At 54.9% G+C, this 20,495-nt stretch overlaps 1 protein-coding gene across 1 annotated transcript; it reads left to right on the forward strand.

Moving 5' to 3' along the window:
• Nucleotides 1–6,140: 6,140 nt before the first annotated feature.
• GDF10 (growth differentiation factor 10) lies at nucleotides 6,141–18,499 on the forward strand. The gene is made up of 3 exons (XM_014841529.3): nucleotides 6,141–6,727; nucleotides 14,958–15,883; nucleotides 17,840–18,499. Exons 1-3 carry the CDS (start codon nucleotides 6,412–6,414, stop codon nucleotides 18,029–18,031), a joined length of 1,434 nt encoding a protein of 477 aa, XP_014697015.2. The 5' UTR covers nucleotides 6,141–6,411; the 3' UTR covers nucleotides 18,032–18,499.
• The last annotated feature ends 1,996 nt before the right edge of the window (nucleotides 18,500–20,495 follow it).

The raw sequence follows: 20,495 nt of genomic DNA on the forward strand, positions 1-20,495 counted from the left end.
GTAATAAAACCTCCTACCCTGAGCCCTAGCCCACACGGAACAGCCGTCACTGAGCCTTTCATGATGTTGTTGCCCCCTCACCATTGAATTCCTTGTCTCTTTGGTGAACGGAGAGTCCTCCGAGCCTTCCACAGAACATACCGGCTTATGCTTCTCTGGCCTTGTGTACTGTTTCCACTCTAGCATGTCCACTTCCCTGGGCCTCTGATCTGCTCCTGTCACTTACTGTGGCAATTTTAGCATTGATACTTCACTTAGAGCAGGCCACTGCTTTTTCCAAGCACTCAAGAGCCAACCGAAGCGTATTAGCCCATCTCTTGATAGCCCTGGCCATGGTGTCAGTCCTGCAGCATCGACAGTGCCTCTGTGTTGATAACTTTCCCTCATCCAACCCAATATCCCGGCCGCCTTGAGCCAGCACCCCCAGGACTAGGTCCCAATCACACTCTCCCAGGTCCTGCTGGTGCATGTTGACTTTGTACTTAGACACTCCAACCTGCAGTACCTTTCCCCGTGGTGGGCCCAGTGCTCCCTGGCTGAGTTAGGTGGCGCCATGACCCTAGTTTTCATCTGGTGGCCAGGAAGGGAGGTGTGGGTAGTTTATGAGAGGGACACACGTTATGCCTGCATCATCTTTAAACAAGGGTGTGGGCTACTTACTCAGGCTCAGGCTACTTCCTAAGGTCTCGAGTGCATCAACCAAGATGCCCCCATCCCATTTCAGCATCCCACTCCTTCCCAACCAAGGCCCTGACGTTGGCGTAACAGACTTGCTGGGGTTAAGAATTCAGCCATCACCGGGCCTCTGCTACCTTCACATTTAAGTCCCAGACCTGATCTTCAGCTGTACCTGCTGCAAGAGTTTATTTGCCGCCAAGAAGGCTCTCTGATTTGCACACTTTGCCTTAAATTAGTGATTAATCACTCTCACCCTTTCCTTATCTATCTCCTGTAAATCCATCTTGCTCAGCAGGAGCCACCATTTCCATTGTCTTTATAACAATCACTTTCCTTGAACTTTTAATATTTGAGATATTGAATGCCCAGTTCACCACTGCACATGCCAAGGGCCATCCAGACTCCAGCTACACCGGTCAGAGAGTCCTCTTTGCCACTAGGCATTAGATGACTCAGCCCCAGATCCCATCTCATAGCTCACTTCCTCACGTCACTCTTGGCACCAACTATCTTAGGTCAGGTGTCCCTGGAAACAGACTCAGAGACGGAGACGTGCATGCAGAGTTATGGCAGAGTGCTTGTGGGAACTGGGATTGGTCAGAGGGAGATGATGAATGGGATGTGGCTGCAACAGGGGCCTCAGCAGAGCCCACAGGGAGTCCTAGAGCCAGACGGCCCTTCAGATCTGTCCTGCCTTGGGACAAAGGGGCCAGACCTTGGCACCCTTTAGGGCCTAGTCACTGCATTTGGGCTTCCTGGGCAGGAGGCAATTCCTGGGGAAGAACTCAGCTGTGAGCCATCAGCAGACAACACCCTGGCAACTGGGGGAACGAGGGCCGGGGTCCTGGAAGGGGTATCGGGTGGGACACCACAACACGACTGCAGGAAAGCACTGCAGGAGGAGGCTGGGAGGTATCCTGAGAGAATGGGCCCTCTAATTCCTGGGGCAGCAGAAGACTGGCAGGAAGAGACTGGAGAGAGGCTCCCCTGGGACAGACAGAGACAGTCGGCCAGAAAACAAGGGCTTGAATGCCAGGACAAGGATGCAAGGCTCTGTCCCTCCTGAAAACGTTTTGAGGAGGATGATTATTTGTGGGTTGTAAGAAGACCCTGAAAGGATCCTAATTTCCAAAGTGTCCCTTTGGCTACCTCCCCAAAAGACTTCTCTGAACTGGCTTGCTCTGGCCAACTCACACACACCACTGCCCCCCTCCCCCCAAATCGGCTGCCTTCAGATTGTCACTCCCCACAGTGCAGCATTCATGCATCAGTTCTAAATAGTCCCACTGTTCAGCTTTAACGAGAAGTAATACCCATTCCCATGTTTGCTCAGAGAGCACCATATTTCAGCAAACCAGAGGCCATGCCGGCTCAGATTACCGAGCGAGACAATGTTCTGTAATCCTGGTTTATTCACATGTCACGGGTATTTTAGCAAAACAGAAATGAATGGCCCGAGCCACCCTAGGAAGCAACGGGAGAGTTGGGTTCCCGCCCAGGAGAAGTCATGCTCTCTCCTGCCCCAGTTCTCCACGGAGCTCACTTTGATGCTCTGGGTTTTTTCCCAACCTTAAGAAAGAGAATATGGGCTGAGGAGGAGTCACAAAGTGGGTAGCTATTTCCCTATAAAATGTTCACTCCACGGATGGATTTTGCCAGAGCAAAAATAAAATCTGTCATTGATTATAAAGTCCTTTGTGCTTGTTATTTCACAGATTTATTGCACTCGGCCCAGCGGCCTGGGGAGGCCCTGGGATTCTTGTCTCTTGCGCCCCAGCAAACCCTTCAGCCACCTTTTCACAGCTCATGCCCCAAAGGGGAGCAGGGGCTCGCTCACATTTCTTTTGTGCTAAGGGCCAAGAGCTTTGGAAAGCTAGATGAAGAGCTGTTTATCACCCTCCCATCTTTGGACAGGGGACCCACAGACACTGATCATAAAGGCTTGTTGGTACAGCTGTATGACTTCCTAATCAAGGAAATATTCTCTCTCCTTTTCCTTTTCTTTGCAGCTCTTGGCCCTGTGTGCTAAGAAATGGATTTCCTCCGCAGAGTAAGGAACGGCCAGGCTGAACCTCTCACTAAGTCTCCCGGAGTCTGGGTCCACTTTAAATAGGCTACAATCTTCTGAACGCGGGAGAAATAAAAAGGACAGTAACAAGGATCAATGTTGTTTAGTTCCCTCTCATGTTAACACCTTACCTATGATGCTCATAGTATCCCGCTCTTGTCCCCATTTTAGAGTTGAAGAAACCAAGGACCACACGAGTCAAGTAACATGCTCAAGGCCACACAGCTAGGTAGTGGTGAAAATAGGGACACGAACCGTGTCCAGGTGACTCCGAAGGGTCATGTAGACTCTCACGTTCTGGTTGACATGAAGCCACAGACCCTCTGGAGCTGAAACAGAGCTCGGGGTCAGCCTTCTCATTTAAACAGGAGGCCACTAGGGTTCCAAAGAGGCGATGGGACTGGGCCAGGATGAAGGGAGCGAGATAGGGCTGCAGACTGACTCTACTACAAATTGACAGGGCGATCTCATGAAACAATTGCTCAGCAACATTTCTTCCGGGGGTTGACTTGGGAAGAGGTTTGGATGAAACCAAACGAGCTTGCTTCTCAGAACCATCTAGAGTTTGCTTTCTCTTTTACTCAGGCATAGAGCTTCGTAACTAAGGAGCCTCTCCCTCCTTCCTCAGGGTTTTCTGAGCTTATGGGAAATCTCTACCCTAGAGTGTGTGGCAGAGAGGCCCAGAAGACTGAGGGCCCAGGAACCTCTCTCAACCCTGGAGAGAGCATTCTCCATCCCTGTTTGCAAGTTTGAGCCCTCATCGCTCCTGGTAAAACCGTGTACGCCTGACACCACCGAGACTGGGATAATCTTAGTAGCAAGTCGTCAGAAATCACAGATCTTAGGACATGAATCCGCGGCCCACCATCTCAAAGCTTATTTCGAGCTGCAGCCTGAGCTATTAAAAACAAAACACTCTCATTGGCAAGCTCCACAATTAGCCTCACTTCCACGCTAGAAACACTGTTCTGCATGAGCTGAAATTGCACAGCGATTGTTTCTCGTCTTAGTGATGCTGTTGCAGGCCGTGCTGGGAGCCAGCGAGGATGTGACCCGGTGGTAATCTGAATTGCTTCACCAAACACATTTTTATCCCATCATCTCGGCTACATGAAAGGGGGCCATAGTGCTCCAGCGTTCGAGACTTTACAGTCCTGCTGTTCAGCAATAAAATGAGGCAAGAAATATTAGCTGTCCCCAGCTGATGCCTTAATTCTTTCCCCACAATGTCAGAAAATCTGTACCCTACAGGTTTTAGTGCCGGCTGAAGCCTGACCCTCGGGCCGGCTTGAATGGAGCGAGAATGAGTTAAGGAGAGCAAGAAGCCTTTAATGGACACAGATCCCGAATAGCCCAGCTTGTCCCGGCCTCCTGCAGGCTCACCCTCCTTTTCACAGGCTTCGATTGTGTATGGCCCCAGCAGAGACAAAACTACCCAGGAGCAGAGGTTACCCCCAGCCGGTACAGGTCAGAGGCATTCTAGGGGAGAGGGGAGAGGGGGGCAGAGGGGAAGTGAGGGGCACATGGAGAAGGAGGGCCGTGGGGGTGGGGGTGGGGTGAGGGAGCCGTAAAAGATGGTGCAGTTCATTTATAAGGAGCAATTCATGCAGTCCAAGGCCACGACTTGATCATCTCACCTCCCGGCGAACCATTTTTGAAAACGGTTTTGCAGAACAAGCGGGAGCTATATTAACGGGAAGATGAATGCCATGTGAGCTAATTACCAAAACAAATAAAATGCTTCTGGATGGTTTTCCAAAAGCTACAGGCCTGCGGTCCAGGGGCTCTTAATAGGATGGCCTCTAATTTGACACAGCAAGATTTTAAAAAATTACAAATGGGTTGTCTTTTACCCACCGACGGAAGCTTTTTCCAGCAATTCTTCAATTATTGCATTGTGAGCCCTCCAAGAAAAGTAACTATTTTGGCTCGTAGAGCCCAAAGTAACCAAGTAGAGGGGACGATGTGTTCACAGTTTGCAAGTAATCCTTTGAAACGTAGCACAGACAGCGTTCTTGACGCTGCTGGAGAAGATGGTTTGAAGAGGTCCCTTCCTTCCCTCAGAAGGATTTGTAAACCTTTCATGGGGGCTTTAGACTCCATGCTTCATCTGATGAAGGCTGAAGACCCTTTCTCAAAAGACTGTTTTTAGTATGCAGCATTACAAAGGAAGCCAATTACATTAAAACATAGTTATCAAAAATTTTTTTAAAACAACTTTGCAACATAGTAATCTACATGCCTTCTTATTAATTCATTAAATAACTAATAGAAAAACTACTTTAATTTCAAAACAATGATGAGCAAAACAATATTTTGAGAAATCTGAAACAACTTTCACCTGATATGAAAACATCCCTGGGTGGTGGCGATTGGTGACAAAAGTCACAGGTATGGTGAACACCACTGTGGTTGGTTACCTGCGTTTGCAATATTAAGAGAGGCTGTTTCAGGTCAGTGAAATTAAAGATGTCATTTTTCCCCATCTAAGTTCACAGAACCCCTGAAATTCTTTCCACGGACAAGAAACCTTGCTAACCGGCCAGACGCAGTTCAGGCCCTTCTGGCCCAGAGCTAAGCTGAGGGGCAAGGAAACAGGGATCCACTGCACCCTCGCTTCATTGCGAGTCCTTCTTGGGAAACCCTCTGCTTTCTCTTCTCCTACCCGGATGCTTTGGAAACGTTTTGTAAAGCAATTTGAAACCACGTCCTTTTTCAGGACAATCCTGATGCATACATGACCAAAGATTAACAAGGATCTTTGATGTGTTTCTTCAACTACGGCAATCATTGTCACCAAATAAAGGATCTTGCTCCAGTTGCCCTGGCTTGGTGGAACTGTGGAGTTAGGGTTTTTCTTTTCAAAGCCTGCCCGGGGAGGGTCCGTGTTCCCCTCACTCTTGCAATTTGGACACACACTCGCTCAGAGGCAACTGAGCAGCACACACACCCCCTCTCAGGTCCTAACGGCGGAGCTGTCATCTTAGAACCACACAGTCATCATCGCATGCCTTTGCAGGGGCAACGCGGCAGGCGGGCCCCCCTCCAAAGGCCAACCAGCCCCCGCGCAGGCCCGGCCAGGCTGCGGCGCCGACACACAGGAGCCGGCCCGGGTCCGGGTCTCCGGCTCTCGGCAGGGGAGCGGGGAGCGCGCTCGCCCGCGCCCACGCCCCCCGCACTCGCCGCGCACCCCCGGGCGCACGGCCCTGCGCGCGCACGCCGCTCCTCGCGGGCGCACGCACAGCGCAGCCGGGCCAGGGACGGCCGTGTCGGCGGCGGCCCCAGAGGTCCGGGGCGCGCAGCCGGGTCCCCTGGAGGGCGCCGCTGGCCGCCCCGCCCCGCCCCGCCCCGCCCCTCGAGCCCGCCGAGCCGGGCGCGCCGTGGGCTGCAAAGTTTCGCCCCGCGAGTCCGCGGAGGCGGCGCATCGGCTCCAGCTCGGCTCAGCTCCACGCGGTTCCGGAGGGCCGTGACCGCGGGCCGGGGCTCGCGCGGCGGGGACGGCCCGGCGCTTGGCTGCCCACCGCGCTCTGCCCCGCGCCCCGCGCCCCCGGTGCCAGCGCTGCCCGCGCGCCCTCCCGCCCGCCGCACGGTCGGTCCCCAGCCTCCGGTGCGCCCGCGCCCTCCTCCTCCTCCCGGGCTCCAGCCCTTCGCCGCCGCCGCCCACCATGGCTCGTGGCCCCGCTCGGACCAGCCCAGGACCGGGACCCCAACTGCTGCCGCTGCTGCCGCTGCTTCTGCTGCTGCTCCAGGACGCAGGCGGCAGCCACACGGTCCCTGCCCGCTCCGCCCTGCCCGCGGCCGCCGACGGCCTGGTGGGGCACAAGGATGCCCAGTGGCCCCTGGGGGACGAGGCCGCCGCTCTGGGCCCCGGCGCTCGGGACATGGTCGCTGTCCACATGCTCCGGCTTTACGAGAAATACAGCCGAAGGGGCGCGCGGCCGGGAGGGGGCAACACGGTCCGCAGCTTCCGGGCCCGTCTGGGTAAGTAGAGGGGGCTCCGGGCGGGCACCGCTTCTCCTCATTACCCTTTCCTCACTTGTCCATCCTCCCCACCCCTGCACCTCCGCTTTTCCTCTTCCTTCTATTCATTGACTCCTTCATTCATTCTTTCATTAACTATTCACCTAGCACTCTATGCTGGCCCCTGAGCCTCCAGCGGGGACACCGAAGTGGCAGAGTGACACAGAGTTCCCGCCCCTGGGGTGCTGCCAAGGCTGGGAGGATGTCACACTTGTGGGACACAGACCACCCCGTACACAAGGCTTTAAGCACAAGGTGGAATGGGGCTGGGATGGGGGAGCTCTGGGAGAGGCATGCATGTCGTAGGGGGCAGTTGTGCTGACTCGACAGATGAGGAGGGCACAGTCAGGTGGGCATGAGGCAGCCCTGAGAGAGGTACCAGGCGCTGGGCCCAGGCAGGGGCATGAACCTCCAGCTGGGGCCAGTTAGTGGTCTCCACGGCTGGGGAAGCAGACTGGACTGAGAAGGGCCTTGGGCGCACAAGACTGAGGCCTGCTGGGTGCCAGCATGCAGTGTTCACACTATGGGGGTTTGCGGAAGGGTCCAAATGCATGGGCAGTGAGGGCATCCCTCCGCTCCAGACCTTGCCCCACCTGGGCAGATCCCTTCCCCTCTCCCCACACCTTGGCTGGAGCCGGACAGAGGCCACTTTCGGGGTCTTCCCTGCCCTGCTCCGGGAGCATTTCCAGACTCCAGCCTCAGCTGTTGGCCTGCTCGGGCTGGGCTACCTCTGCAGGCCCCGGGCTGGCACAGACGAGGTGCAGACTGGTGGCAGGGGTGGTGGGAAGTTTCTGGTTGTCATGGAGACTACTCGTGGTCACAGAATGCCATTCCAGAAAATGTGAGTAGGGATCCCCTGCAGCCCTTGCAGGGGAGGAGGCCATTCATCAGAAGAAAGAGCATCCGTCTGTAGCCCAACATTGGGCCAGACAGCCTGGGGTCACATCTGCCACCTGTGGATCACTGGCTGTGTGACTCGAGGTAACGTCCATGGCCTCAGAGCCAGACCTGGGAAGCGTGGCCTCGAATAACTGTGTGCTGGCGAGCACCTGCCACAGAGAGCGCCTGTCCCCATCCTCCACTGAGCAGACTCGCTAGATCAGTGTCCCTGGGCTCCAGACCAGACAGTCTAACTCCGTCCTCCCTGGTACCTTTTATTCACCACCTGCAGTCCATTTCTGGAGCATCACTATTAAATTAAGTCACTTAAGAATCATCTGGCATGAACGTGACTTTGGGCAAATTGCCAAAGCTCTGTGGACTTGAGTGTTCTCATCCACAGAATGGGCAGCTCATGGCAGTATCTTCCCTGCGGGGTTGCAGGAAAGATGAGATGAGGTAATGTGTGTGAGCACCTAGCCCGGCACTGGCCAGATTAGGTGTTGGTGCATCTCGTTCCCCTGGGAGTGCAAAGCATCTGTGTTCATGTAGGGGTGGGCTTGACCTTGCATCCATTGACTCAGTCCTCAAAGCCTTGCATTTGAGGAAAACAAGGCCGGCGAGGCCACTGCTTCAACAAGGGGCAAGCGTACCCATTGTGCCCCCCACTTGCTGCAGCCCTGGGTGTCGAGGAACATAGTCTGTCTTTGTATTTTCACAGACTGGAGCTGTGTAAGTAACAGTGGGGCATAGGCTGTCAGCCCTGAAAAGGACTTGGAGACAGTCCTTCAAATCCAGCCCTCCCATTTTACAGATCAGGAAACTGAGGCTGGGGGAGCAGGGCTATCACACTGGCAGTGGTTGGTGCCTCCCTCTGCCAGGCCAGTGCTGTTCTCACTGCTAGCCTCCTCCCCCCGCCTCCATCAGAACGAAACTCAGGACTTAGGAGACAGATGGTGGAACAGACAGTTCTGGAAGAGTAGAATTATGCTGGACCAGTCTGGGACTGTCTGACAAATCCTACACTCTGGTTTGGAACCATTTGACAGCCAGGGGTACAAGTCCCAGCTCCACCAGCTACTGGCTGTGTGCCGTGGCACATGTCGCTGTACCTCTCTGAGCATCGGTTTATTGTGCACTGGGGAGGGGAAGATTCTGTGGGCTGTGGTGGGTTTGTGCCTGGCGTAGAGGAGGCCCGAGCAGCTTGTCATCCCCTCCCTTGATTCACATAGGTTGTTTCACACCCAGCCCTCAGAGCTGCCCCAGTGACCCAGCTGGGAGGAAGTGTGCGCCTGGCCAGGGACCCCTCATCTTATGGATGGGACACAAATGTGGGAGCGTCTGCTCTGGTCCTGGAATACACTGGTACCAGCCTGCTCCATGCCGGTGGCTTCTGCTGCCTCAGCAGGTGGTGCCTCTTCTGGAGCAACAGATGCGTCAGCCCCGGTTGCTGTGGAGCCATCCTCCTCACTTGGCATCGGACAGTGGAGCTGGGGTTCCATGTGGGCTGTGAGCGGACTGGAGGGTCCGAATCCTGCACCTGTGACCCGGGCGCGGGACTGAACGTGTCCGTCACTCAGTTTATTTCACTTCTAAAATGGGGCTAATAATGCTCCCTGCCTTCTAAGTTTTTTCAAATGACCTGAGATCTGTCCAGCACATGAAACAGTGTCTGGCACACATATGTGTCAATAACTTATTAGCTCCTACTATTTATTACTCCAGCCACCCCTCCCTCTCATTGCTCCCTGGAGTGTGCTTTGTTCTCTGTTAGGTCCACATCAGTGGGGAGAGCTTCTGAGCCTGACCTTACGGGTTAAGGTTAGACAACCTCCACCCTAAACGGCCTGTCTTTAAATCTAGACTTTTCCACCTACCTGTGTGATATTGGGCAAGTTGCTTAACCTCTCTGAGCTTGATTTCTTCATCTCTAAAATGAGAATAATAATCCATTCTGGTCTGTCAAAAATGCCAAAAGTCACGTTCATTTCAGTTCCCCAAATCTTTCCTGAGCACCTCAATAGGTGGCAGATGCTGTAAGCTCGGAGGACACAAAGATGTCTAGACTGAAAATGCATAGACAGAAAAGCTCATGAGCTGGCAGGCAGGGAGAAGTAAGCAGAAGAATGTGGACAGCAGGACCGGTGGTACAATGGAGTGACAAAGGGCTAGGGGTGTTCTGCGGGAGCCACAAGGGACAGCCCTGACCCGCAGGGGAGGAGCCGGTGGACAGGGACCAGTGAAACCTTCACAGAGCAGGCGAGGCCAGCAGACTCTGATGGGCCCGAGGCGTAGCCGGGTGTAGAAACGACGCCGTCCACTGTGTGCTGGGGGCTAGGACGAGTGTGGCTTAAATGAGGAAACAGCATGAGGAGAGAGGCAGGAGGGGGAAGGGGATGGTGGACCACCACCAGGCCATCAAGAGCCCTGAGGGTTATGAGTTTGCCTGTAGGGGGCAGTATGTGGGTGTGTCCACGGTGGGGGGGGGGGAAGGGCAAGGGGAGCGAGAGGAGAGAGAAAAGGGGAAGAAGGCGGGGAGAGGAGAGAGGGAGAGAGGGAGAGAGGGAGGGGGAGGGAGGAGGGAAGGAGAGACAGAAGGTGGGGAGAGAGGAGAGAGAAGAAAGAATGAGAGAGGTTACAAAAGAAATGCATACTTAATGGGGAAAATCTGGAAATCCTAAAAAATTACAGTAAAGACAAGAAGTCATCCCTAATCACAAACCCAGATATAATTAGAGTTAATATTTTGGTGGAATATATATATACGTACACATATATATATGTATACACGTATGTGTATATGGGCAGCATCTATATCTATGTATACATATGTATATATAGATCCTTTTATCCCTCTGTATATCCTTTGTTACCCTAAGAGGATCATGTTTTCAACATGGAGGTAAAATTTGCCATATCTGCACTGGTGGTTACTTTCTTTTCATTATTGGTCATCCTCAACTGGTTTTCATGCCTATTGGCCATTTGCGACTGTCCCTGTGGAAACTGCATCCATTTCTCAGGGTTCTTGTCCTTTTCTTACTGATTTTTAGAGGTTCTTTACATAGTAGAGACCTTAGCCCTTCATCTGTAATAGGTGGTTTCCTTATGAAGTGTGAGTGTGACGTGAGGGGGACATGTTCTGGAGTCTTGGTGGCAGCGGAGGCCGGGCCCTGGACGAGGCAGCGGTGGAAGGGGTCAGAGTTCAGGATGGTTGTGGACAAGAAGGAATGGAAACCTAACAGAAGCTGGGCTTGGTTAGATGCAGGAGGCGGATGAGGCCGTGAGAATTCTCCGGCTCCTGCTGGAGGGGCAGACAGTGGCCATGCCTCCCGTCGGGCACAGGGACAGGAAGCCTGGGTGTGTACCCTGCTGGAGCAGCAGCTCATGATGCCACATGGCCAGTGTTTTCTGAGCATGCACTGAGTCACCAGGCACTGTGCTGTGAACTCTGCAGAGATGCTCTTACAGCCTTAGGGGGCACGTGCAAATACTCTGCCTGGTTTACAGATGAGGAAACTGGGGCCCAGAGGGGTTCCCTGACTTGCCTCAGGACCCACAGCTAGTAAGTGATGCAGGCAGGATTTAAACCCTGACTCTGGGGCCTGTGTGAAACTGGATACTCGATACGTGTTGGTTCTCTTCCCTTCTCCGCAGCACCGCCAGCTGTCCAGCCACTTCCTTCCTCCAGCTTGTCGTTGCTTGCACCTCAGCCCTGTGTTCTCACTGTGGTCACCCTGATGGCAGTTTCAAGGGCAATGGATGAAGGGACAACCTCCAAGTGGCTTGGATTCTGTCTCTATAGGTCAGAGCAGTCTGAGGGTCCTCTTGGCCCAAGGGGTGGCCAGCAGGGAGCCTGGGGGGCCCTTGAGCTAGGGCCCTTTCCCCTCCTCTCTCCCCTCCAGTCCCGCCCCACTGAGTTGGAAGGAGGCTGCATGCCCGGCAAAGTGGCCCTGGCTTAGGGTTCTGAGAGTTCCAGAGACCTGCAGAGAGATCTAAGTAAGCCCCATCCTTTCTTTCTTGGAGAGTCAGAACTCAAAATCCTCCAAATAATGATTTGTATTTGTAAAACGTTTGAGAGTCCACGATGCATGATCTTTGTTACATTTGCTCTGAGGCAGATCATGATTCCACATTCTATCAGAGAACACGGGATAGGGCGGGGGTGGGGGACAGAAGGGTGTAGGTTGGGGGTCAGATGGCCTGGGTGCACACCCTAGCTCTGCCCCTTACCAGCTGGGTGACTTTAGGCAAGTTATGTCCCCTCTCTGATGCTCCATCTTTTTGTCCATAGACTGGATGAGCCATCCCTTCTCCCCTCATTGTTAACTGAAGCAGGCAGATGTAGCAAAGACCCCACTCTTCCCCGGTCCTTCAACAGGTATTTCTGAGCACTGACTAGCTCTTAGGTCTGGTGTTCAGAGGAAAAGAGGGAGGGAGGAATGAAGGATCTTCTCTAGCTGACCAAAGACAGGAGCCCAGGGCACCTGCCCGGTGCATAGGAAATAAGGACCTCTCTTTGGGGCTTCTTCTTGGCAGCCTGGGCTCAGCCAAGCTAGGAGACTGCAGGCAGATACTCCTTCTCTCAGCCACAGCCCAGAGCCCCTGGCATTGTGTACATGCAGGTGCTGTCAGAGAGCAGGGCCAGCCTGTGGCCTTTCAGGTGCCGGGGACAGGGCGGACCCATCTCTACCTCAACAGTTCCCATCAGGGAGGGTCTTCACATGCAGGCTGCCTAGTAAGCGGCCAGCTCCCTATGGCCAAGGGCTAAAGCCAAACAGAGGAAGGACTCCTGCCCCGAGTGCACTGATGGGCTGCATGACCTCTAAGGCTCCTCCCCATCTGAATCTCTGAGCACGCTCTCTGTGGTTCTCCATCCTAAGGGCCAGGCAATGTTTGCTGCCCCTCCCCCCCCCCACACACACACACTGTGCAGAAATAATCTGCTGGGAAGGCCAGTCCTTCTCTGCAGCACTTCTGCCCCATCCCCCCTCACCCCTGAGCACAGTCCTCCCAGCACCTTCCTTGGACCACGCCCACCTCAAGCCAAAGTGGCTGCCCCTGCTGTGGTGCTCACAGTGTCCTCCTTTATACCGCCTCTCGTTCTTTACCTTATTGCTGGAGGGGGGGCCAAAGTGCTTTTCTCTGGGGAGCCTTGTCCGTGTGCCACCAGTCTGCCATCTCCTCCTCACCGATGCCTGGAGGTTTCCAGGCTGGAGATGCTTGCATCCGGCTGCAAAGGGCCAGCTCTTCGGAAAGAGTCCGAAGTGTCTGTCCTCGAGCCTCTTCACTCTTTTCTAGTAAAGACTCCATTAGTAGAACAATAGAGTTAAGACTGGAACTGGATAAAAGGAAAACAGTCTATCTGCCGTGTTAGCTGGGTCACAACTCAGGTCTTTGGATCCTTGGGTGGGAGGTGCCCGAGTTGGTGTAGAAGGAGCCTGCTCTGCCACCACTCGTCCTTTAGATGAAAGTGGCAGGGAAGCACATTTGGGGGCTCCTCCTTTGTGCCTGGCACATGAGGTATGTCGTGTATTTAATCCTCCAAACCATCAGGTGAGATAGAGATTCTGTTGTCCCTCTGAGGCAGGTGTGCGCGGTGTGGTCCCATTGGGAACTTGCTCCCCACACACAGGTCAACCCCAGATAATGCGGCCACCGCCCACCAGAGCTCCCCAAACTTGCCTGATGGTTAGAATCCCCTGGGGTGCTGGTTAAAATACAAATTCCTGGGCCCCGTTGTCCCAGACCCTCTGAATCAGCATCTCTGTGGAGGAAGCCGGTGATGGCAAAGTCTGGGAAAGGCAAGCCCGGAGACTGTGACATTCAAGGCAGTGTTTGGGGAAGCCAAGCTTAAATGACCATTAGGACCATGCGCAGCTCCATGTGTGTGGAGCTTGTTAAGCGGCCACCATACCTCTCTGTGGGTTTGTTCCCAGGATAAGATAAGACAGCATCTCTAGAATGTCAGCTAAGCCTTGGCTGGCATTCATTGCATCTCCATAAATGTGCTTTTCCCTTCCTTCCTTGCTCTCTCTCCTAGTCCCTTAAGAGTGCACAACAATTTTCCCATTGAATTATACCTCTTTCCCAATAGAAACAAATAACCTTAAACTGATGATTTTGATTTTAAAAAAAAATCCCAGCTGATCCCATAGGTGTAGGTTTCAGAGATGCCGTGGCCCCAACTCATGCCCTTCGGTGAGCCCAGCGTCCCGCACACATATACCCTCCTCCATTTGGGAGCTCTCTTCCTCTGCAGCTTTACCTGGCAGACAGAGGCGGGGCAGCAGGAAACAGAGCCATGGGAGGGGAAGCCTCTGACAGGCAGCTCTGGTCCCTGCTGGTCTGTAGCATCACAGGGAGGCCTGGGAACGACTCCTCCCTCCTGTCCGCACCTAGAGAGGACTTGGCCATTCAGAACACTCATGCTGCCCCGTCTCGGGCTGGCTCCCTAGGGCTGCAGACCAGGGTGCCCTGCCCTGGGCCCGGGGTCACAGCTGGGAGAACCAGGTGAGAAGGAAGGGGCGGTTGAAGCCCCAGGGACATGAGGACCAGAGCGTTCTCGAGCTGCAGGTGTGAAGTCTGAGGGACCCTGGTCCTTATCATGGTCTGGGCCTCTGGAGAACAACCTGGACTTTGTAGATTTCATACAGTGATCTGGCACAACCCAGATATTGCTCTTTCTTTGTAAAACAAGCTTAAAAGCCCTAGGGCAGAACAAACAGCAGATGCCCAAATGCTCCTAAGCCCAGTTCCCTCCGAAGACCCTCAGAATTTGCAGAAAGTAGGAAGCGCTCTGATTATTTCTCCTCCTTTGGGAGAATAACTGTGCTTAACATCTGCATTATAGAGGCCTTTGCAAATATGAGAGGGGCTGCTGTCAGCAGGTCATGGACCCAACCCAAACCATCCCCAACCCCTGATGCCACTTTCTCTGGTTAATGACGGTATCAGGTGTGCTTGCTCGTTTGTTCATTGAGAGGCGTCAGAGTGCCGGGGAGGACACAGGAGGTGGAGGGTCCAGCAGGCCCCAGCACCTGCCCTGTCTGCTACCTTCTGTTTTTGCAAGTGGATATTGATAATCCTCAACCTCTCTGACCTCAGTTCCTCAACTATTCATTGGGGGTGATAAAGGGCGCCCTCCTCCGTTTAATGTGAGTGTTACACGAGATGAGGAAAGCCTGGCTGGCCTGTAAGTGCTCCCTAAATAGGTGTTCCCCTCCATCCCAGCCCTGGGCGGGAGACCCTCGAGCAGGGGGACCTGTCCGGGGAAGACCCTCACAGGCTGTGGTCTGTCCTTTCCTCGCAGAAGTGGTCAACCAGAAGGCCGTGTATTTCTTCAACCTGACTTCCATGCAGGACTCGGAAATGATCCTCACGGCCACCTTCCACTTCTACTCGGAGCCCAGGTGGCCCCAGGCACGTGAGGTGCCGTGCAAGCAGCGCGCCAAGAACGCGTCCTGCCGCCTGCTGCCCCCGGGCCCGCCTGCCCGCCAGCACCTGCTCTTCCGCAGCCTCTCGCAGAACACAGCCACGCAGGGGCTGCTCCGTGGGGCCATGGCCCTGGCGCCCCCGCCACGGGGCCTGTGGCAAGCCAAGGACATCTCCCCCATCGTCAAGGCGGCCCGCCGGGATGGCGAGCTGCTCCTCTCCGCCCAGCTGGATCCTGGGGAGAAGGACCCGGGGGTGCCGAGGCCCAGCCCCCATGCGCCCTACATCCTCGTCTACGCCAACGACCTGGCCATCTCAGAGCCCAACAGCGTGGCAGTGACACTGCAGAGATATGACCCCTTTCAAACTGGAGACCCGGAGCCCGGCGCAGCCCCCAACAGTTCGGCAGACCCCCGTGTGCGGCGGGCCACGCAGGTCACCGGGCCCCTTCAGGACAACGAGCTGCCGGGGCTGGACGAGAGGCCGGCGCACGGCCCCCACGCCCAGCCCTACCACAAGCACGAGCTGTGGCCCAGCCCCTTCCGCGCCCTCAAGTCCCGGCCGGGACGCAAGGACCGCAGGAGGAAGGGCCAGGATGCGTTACCGGCCTCCTCGCAGGTGCTGGACTTCGACGAGAAGACGATGCAGAAAGCCCGGAGGAAGCAGTGGGACGAGCCAAGGGTCTGCTCCCGGAGGTATCTGAAGGTGGACTTCGCAGACATCGGGTGGAATGAATGGATCATCTCGCCCAAGTCTTTCGACGCTTACTACTGCGCAGGCGCCTGTGAGTTCCCCATGCCCAAGGTAGGTGTAGGGGGGACGCCGCTGTCAGCCGCCCGATGTCTAGTGTGACTCTCAGGCTGCCCTCCTGCCGGGTCCCTCTGCCTCCTGACTTCCGTTTCCTGTCTGTAAAATAGGGGCACTAACCCCTCCCATCTATTCGAGGCGGGCCATAGGTAGAGGGAGGTCCCAACGTCGCCCCCCGTTGGGCCGATGCATGGATGCCGTCTGCCTGTGCTTTTGAAAGTGTTGACCTGATTGAATTTGAATTTTTGGATCAAAGCATCTTTTCTTTCGGGAAGCAGGAGAATCCATCGCCCTAGGTTCGTGTCACCACCTAGCAAAATCTACAGAGGTTGAGTAGATGCTGGCCCCTGTTCCCCTCAAGACGTGTCAGGTCTCCACGGCCCCCTTTTTGTCAAGGCTCTCATTTCCGTTCCTGGCCTGGACCTCAGGATGTTGGCATCTGTGACCAGCACAGGGCTGGGCTCAGTGGCTTACCAGTGTGGACTCCGGCCTCCCTCCCACTCAGGGCAGGAACCCACGGGGCAGTAAGCTGTCTGTGCACGAGTCTGCAAGACACACAGCACGCGGCTGTTTTATCCATGATGCTGGCCTGGGGTTTTCAGAGTCTCACCTTCTCTCCGGGCTGGGTTGTGGCTCTGTCCGTCCCTCTCCCCATGGCCTGAGCTGTGATGGGCTGGCTGCCAGGCAATGTGGCCCCCCGCCCAGCCCCCCCCAGCCCCCCACCCGGCACACAGCAAACACTTCCCTCCTGCTTGGCTCCTCTGCCGAGTCCCAGGCCATGTCTCCTCTCCAAGAAGGGAAGTCAGTGCATAAATCCACTTTGAACGTAAATAAATCGGCCAACTGGGAAATCCCAGACCCAGACGTGGGGCGGCGTTAACCTGTTTGGGAATTAAAGAGCTTCCCCAAGCCGTGCATGTGCAGAGAGGGGAAGGGAGGTGCGTGATAGAGAGACAGGCCTCTGCTGGAAGGTCCTAGCACAGGCCTGGGGCAGGTGTAGGACGAGTTTTCCGCAGACTCCAGCTGGCTGACCCCTACTTACCTTATCAGCCCACCCCTCGCTGCCTTCCCACATTCCCCATAAATCAGTGTCCCTGCCTCGCTCTCCCCACCTCCCTGTGCAAGAGGCCTTTCTCATCAGCACACTATACATAAAGCTCTCTTTGGGCGCGATCAGCTGAAGTGCATGTGACTTGGTCCTGTCCATCCTGTTGGATGTGCTTACGGAAGGGCATCCTCTGTACCCGCTGCTGGAACCCAGACTCCCCTGGATGCGAGAGGCTGCCTGGGGAGGGGAAGAGAGCCGGTGGGTGTGGCCCCGGGGAACATGGTTTCTAAGCCCGGCTACTTTCTAACGGAGGGGTCTCGGTCAAGTTACTTAGTCACTTTTAGCCTCAGTTTTTTCACCAGTAAAATTAAGGTAAAACCCGCCCCATAAGATGGTCACAATGACACAATGGGGTGATGCAGGTGAAGCAGCGCCTGCCACCCCAAAGTCAGACCCACCTGGAAAATGTCAGTTTCAGCCCATCACGCTGGCGCACACATGTCTGCAGGCCTCCCCCGTCGGTGCTAAGAACATGCTCACACGGGAAGCATGTCTGTACTCCTCAGACTGTAAAACCTGGGCGGCTGTGGCCCCAGACGGCACTGGCTGGGCATGTCCCTCAGCCTCCCCTCTGGACAGCTCCTGCCCAGCTCCCAGGGCTCCTGGGTGATGCATGACGCACAAGTGCCCCCAAGTGGCCAGTGGCGTTTAGGGGCTATGACTTCAACCCCCCTGGGACTTGGTCTGTGGCTGACTTTGGAGGAAACGAGTTCCCAGCCGTGGGACCTCACTTTTCTTCTATGCTGATGCCTCTTCCATGGGCGCAGTCAAGGACGTGCTGATGGCATGGTGGGTGGGTGAGGGCCGAGCACCGAGGTAACCGTGCTCCTTTTCCCGCCTTGCAGATCGTCCGCCCGTCCAACCACGCCACCATCCAGAGCATCGTCAGAGCTGTGGGCATCGTCCCGGGCATCCCAGAGCCTTGCTGCGTCCCCGACAAGATGAACTCTCTTGGGGTCCTCTTCCTGGATGAGAACCGGAATGTGGTTCTGAAGGTGTACCCCAATATGTCCGTGGAGACCTGTGCCTGCCGGTAAGACCGCCTCCTCTGGGGTGGAAGGAAGCCTCCACCCCACCCCACGCCCAGCAGGGCAGCATCCTTGGAGCCTTCTGGAGTGAGAGCTTGACTTGGGGTGCAGCGGTAAAGGCAGGGCAGAGCTCACAGGCAGCCTTGCTGGTCCCCAGAAAGATGTGTCCCCCGGGGCATCATTCTGGGGTCTTTCATTGCTAGTGACTTAGCCCCTCAGTGCTGGTGTGAACCCGCGAAGGAATCTGGGAATGGGCCCTGGCCTGACCATCACCCATGGTCCGTCCCCTCTACTCTGACCACCGAACGTCTCCACAATGTTGGCGTTTGTGAACATCATCTCATAACCCGGGAAGAAACTGCAAACCTGGGGGTGCTGGCTGCCCGCACCTGGAGAACGCCTCTGTTTAAGCAACCAGTTTAAAGCACTTCGGGCCACATACTGATCCTGGAAAACAAGGCCTGAATAATGGTCTAAGTGGAGGGTTTCTTTCCAGCTCCACTGCAAAAGCTTTTACACACACAGTATGCACGTATAACCGATTTTGGTTTCTTTTTCTTAATATATATTTTATTTTAAAACAAAAAAGAGGGAGGTGACGCCATCCCCCACAGAGGTCGTCATGCCGGTGAGGTGCGCATTGTTTAAACGTGCTTATTGAAATAACACACACAGTAATATGTTGGAATACTAAAAAATAACCAAGATTTTTATATTTTTGTAAATTATACTTTCTATACTGTAGATTGTGTATGTTCTGTGTTTTTATGGGAGGTTAATAAATTCAAGGCACAGGGGTATCTTGAAAAACTGAATGTTGCCCATTGCAAAATATCGATGGATCCCCATCTGTAGTGTGGCATTTGGGTGGCTGCTGAGGTCACAGCCCCCTTTAGGATCAGCCAAGGCCCCCCACACACTCTCATCTCTGTCCTGAGCTCCAGAAACTGGCTGCTCCTATGCCTTCCAGAGTCTGACCCCACCCCCGGCCCACAGCTCCACACCCTGGGCTCATCCAGGCAGGATATGGCCCCAGGAAGGCACAGTGGCCTCGCAGAGTTTCCTGGCTCAGAGGGGACATCGAGGGCTTGGGAGGTGTCCGAGGCATTTAAAGGAACTTCTGCAGTTGCTGGTCACAGACCTTTTTCTTGGGCTCCTTCAAGCAGGAGACTCAAAAGAAGCAATCAAGGGCCTCTCTTGTGGTCTGAGGGCTCCGGAGGGCCTGGAATGTCTACTTCTCCTTGTGCATGTTTGTAGAATGGCCACCCTGCTTCCTGTCAACAGCCCTGTCCCCAGATCGACTCCCCCACACGGCTCCCTTATCCCCGAGATGATATCACCTTCCAGTTGTAGCGCCTGAAGCTGGTTGACTGACATTCCTGAAGGAGAAGCTGGGTCTGTTTAGGGGCAAGTGTGTGACAGCCCCTTTGCTGGGACAGGCAAGGATGACATGGACCCCAGTCTTACTTGGAGGAGATGGAGAAGCCATGAGCAGTCCTCCAAGAGGGGACTCGGAGGGAGAAAAGAAGCCCAAGGCTCCTGTCTTAGGTCAGGCTCCTGAGACCAGCATTCCTGTGCAAGGGACGGAGAAGGAAGAGCTCCCAGAAGAAACGGAAGGGGAGGGGGAAGCAGGACAGGAGGGCGAGGAGCCCAGCATCCCACATCCCAGATCCTGTGGGGAGCGCTGGAGCTTAAGCTACACCTCAGGGTTAGTCCGGCATGGAGGCAAGGGAGCTGGACGTTCAGACCCACCCCAGGGTGCCCCTGGCTGGGAAGATGGAGAGCCCCAGTTCCCTGGCCCTCTGCACATGCAGCCGCGGTGGCTTCAGAAGCCCAAGCAGCCTCTGAAGAAGGCCACAGTGGCAGCTACTGGAGGCAAAGGGACCGACACTGGAGAGAGTGCCCAGAAGGGTAGGTCAGGGAGTCTGCGGGCACCTGGGTGGATAGCAGCGTGTGCCCAGCATCTCCTCTGAGGGGCTCCAGAGGGTCCTGGGACATGTGTGTGAACAGCTGCCCCTGACAGAGCTCAGTGCGTCGAGGGGCGCTGTCCTTAGAGAGGCTGTCTTACTCCCACAGACACTGTTCTGGGACTGAAGGAGCCATTCATTGGATGGTGGGGCGGCCTCAAATCCGTCTGCAAGCTTCGTGCTTGCTGTGCCATGTCTAACCTTTTTGAAACAGGACGGGGTATAAATTAATAGCAAAATAAGTCAAAATATTGGGGCTCAATAAAGCTTCAAGTGCCTTTCTTCTCCATATTAGATTCCTCATTTTTCCTTTCCCCCCTCAATTTTTCCTCATCCAACTGCTCCCTTTCCATTTCTTAATAAATATGGGGTGTCCCATAATGGTTCTATCTCATTCTTTCTCACGTTTTCAGTTTCTGGGATATCTTCAGGGTCATCACAAAAGCCTGCAACTCCTCTGAGCCTTCGTTTCTGGATTACAGGGGGTGGGAGGAGCGGGCTAAGAG

This window comes from Equus asinus, chromosome 2 (assembly GCF_041296235.1).
Source record: "Equus asinus isolate D_3611 breed Donkey chromosome 2, EquAss-T2T_v2, whole genome shotgun sequence".
NCBI classification, from domain to species: Eukaryota; Metazoa; Chordata; class Mammalia; order Perissodactyla; family Equidae; genus Equus; species Equus asinus.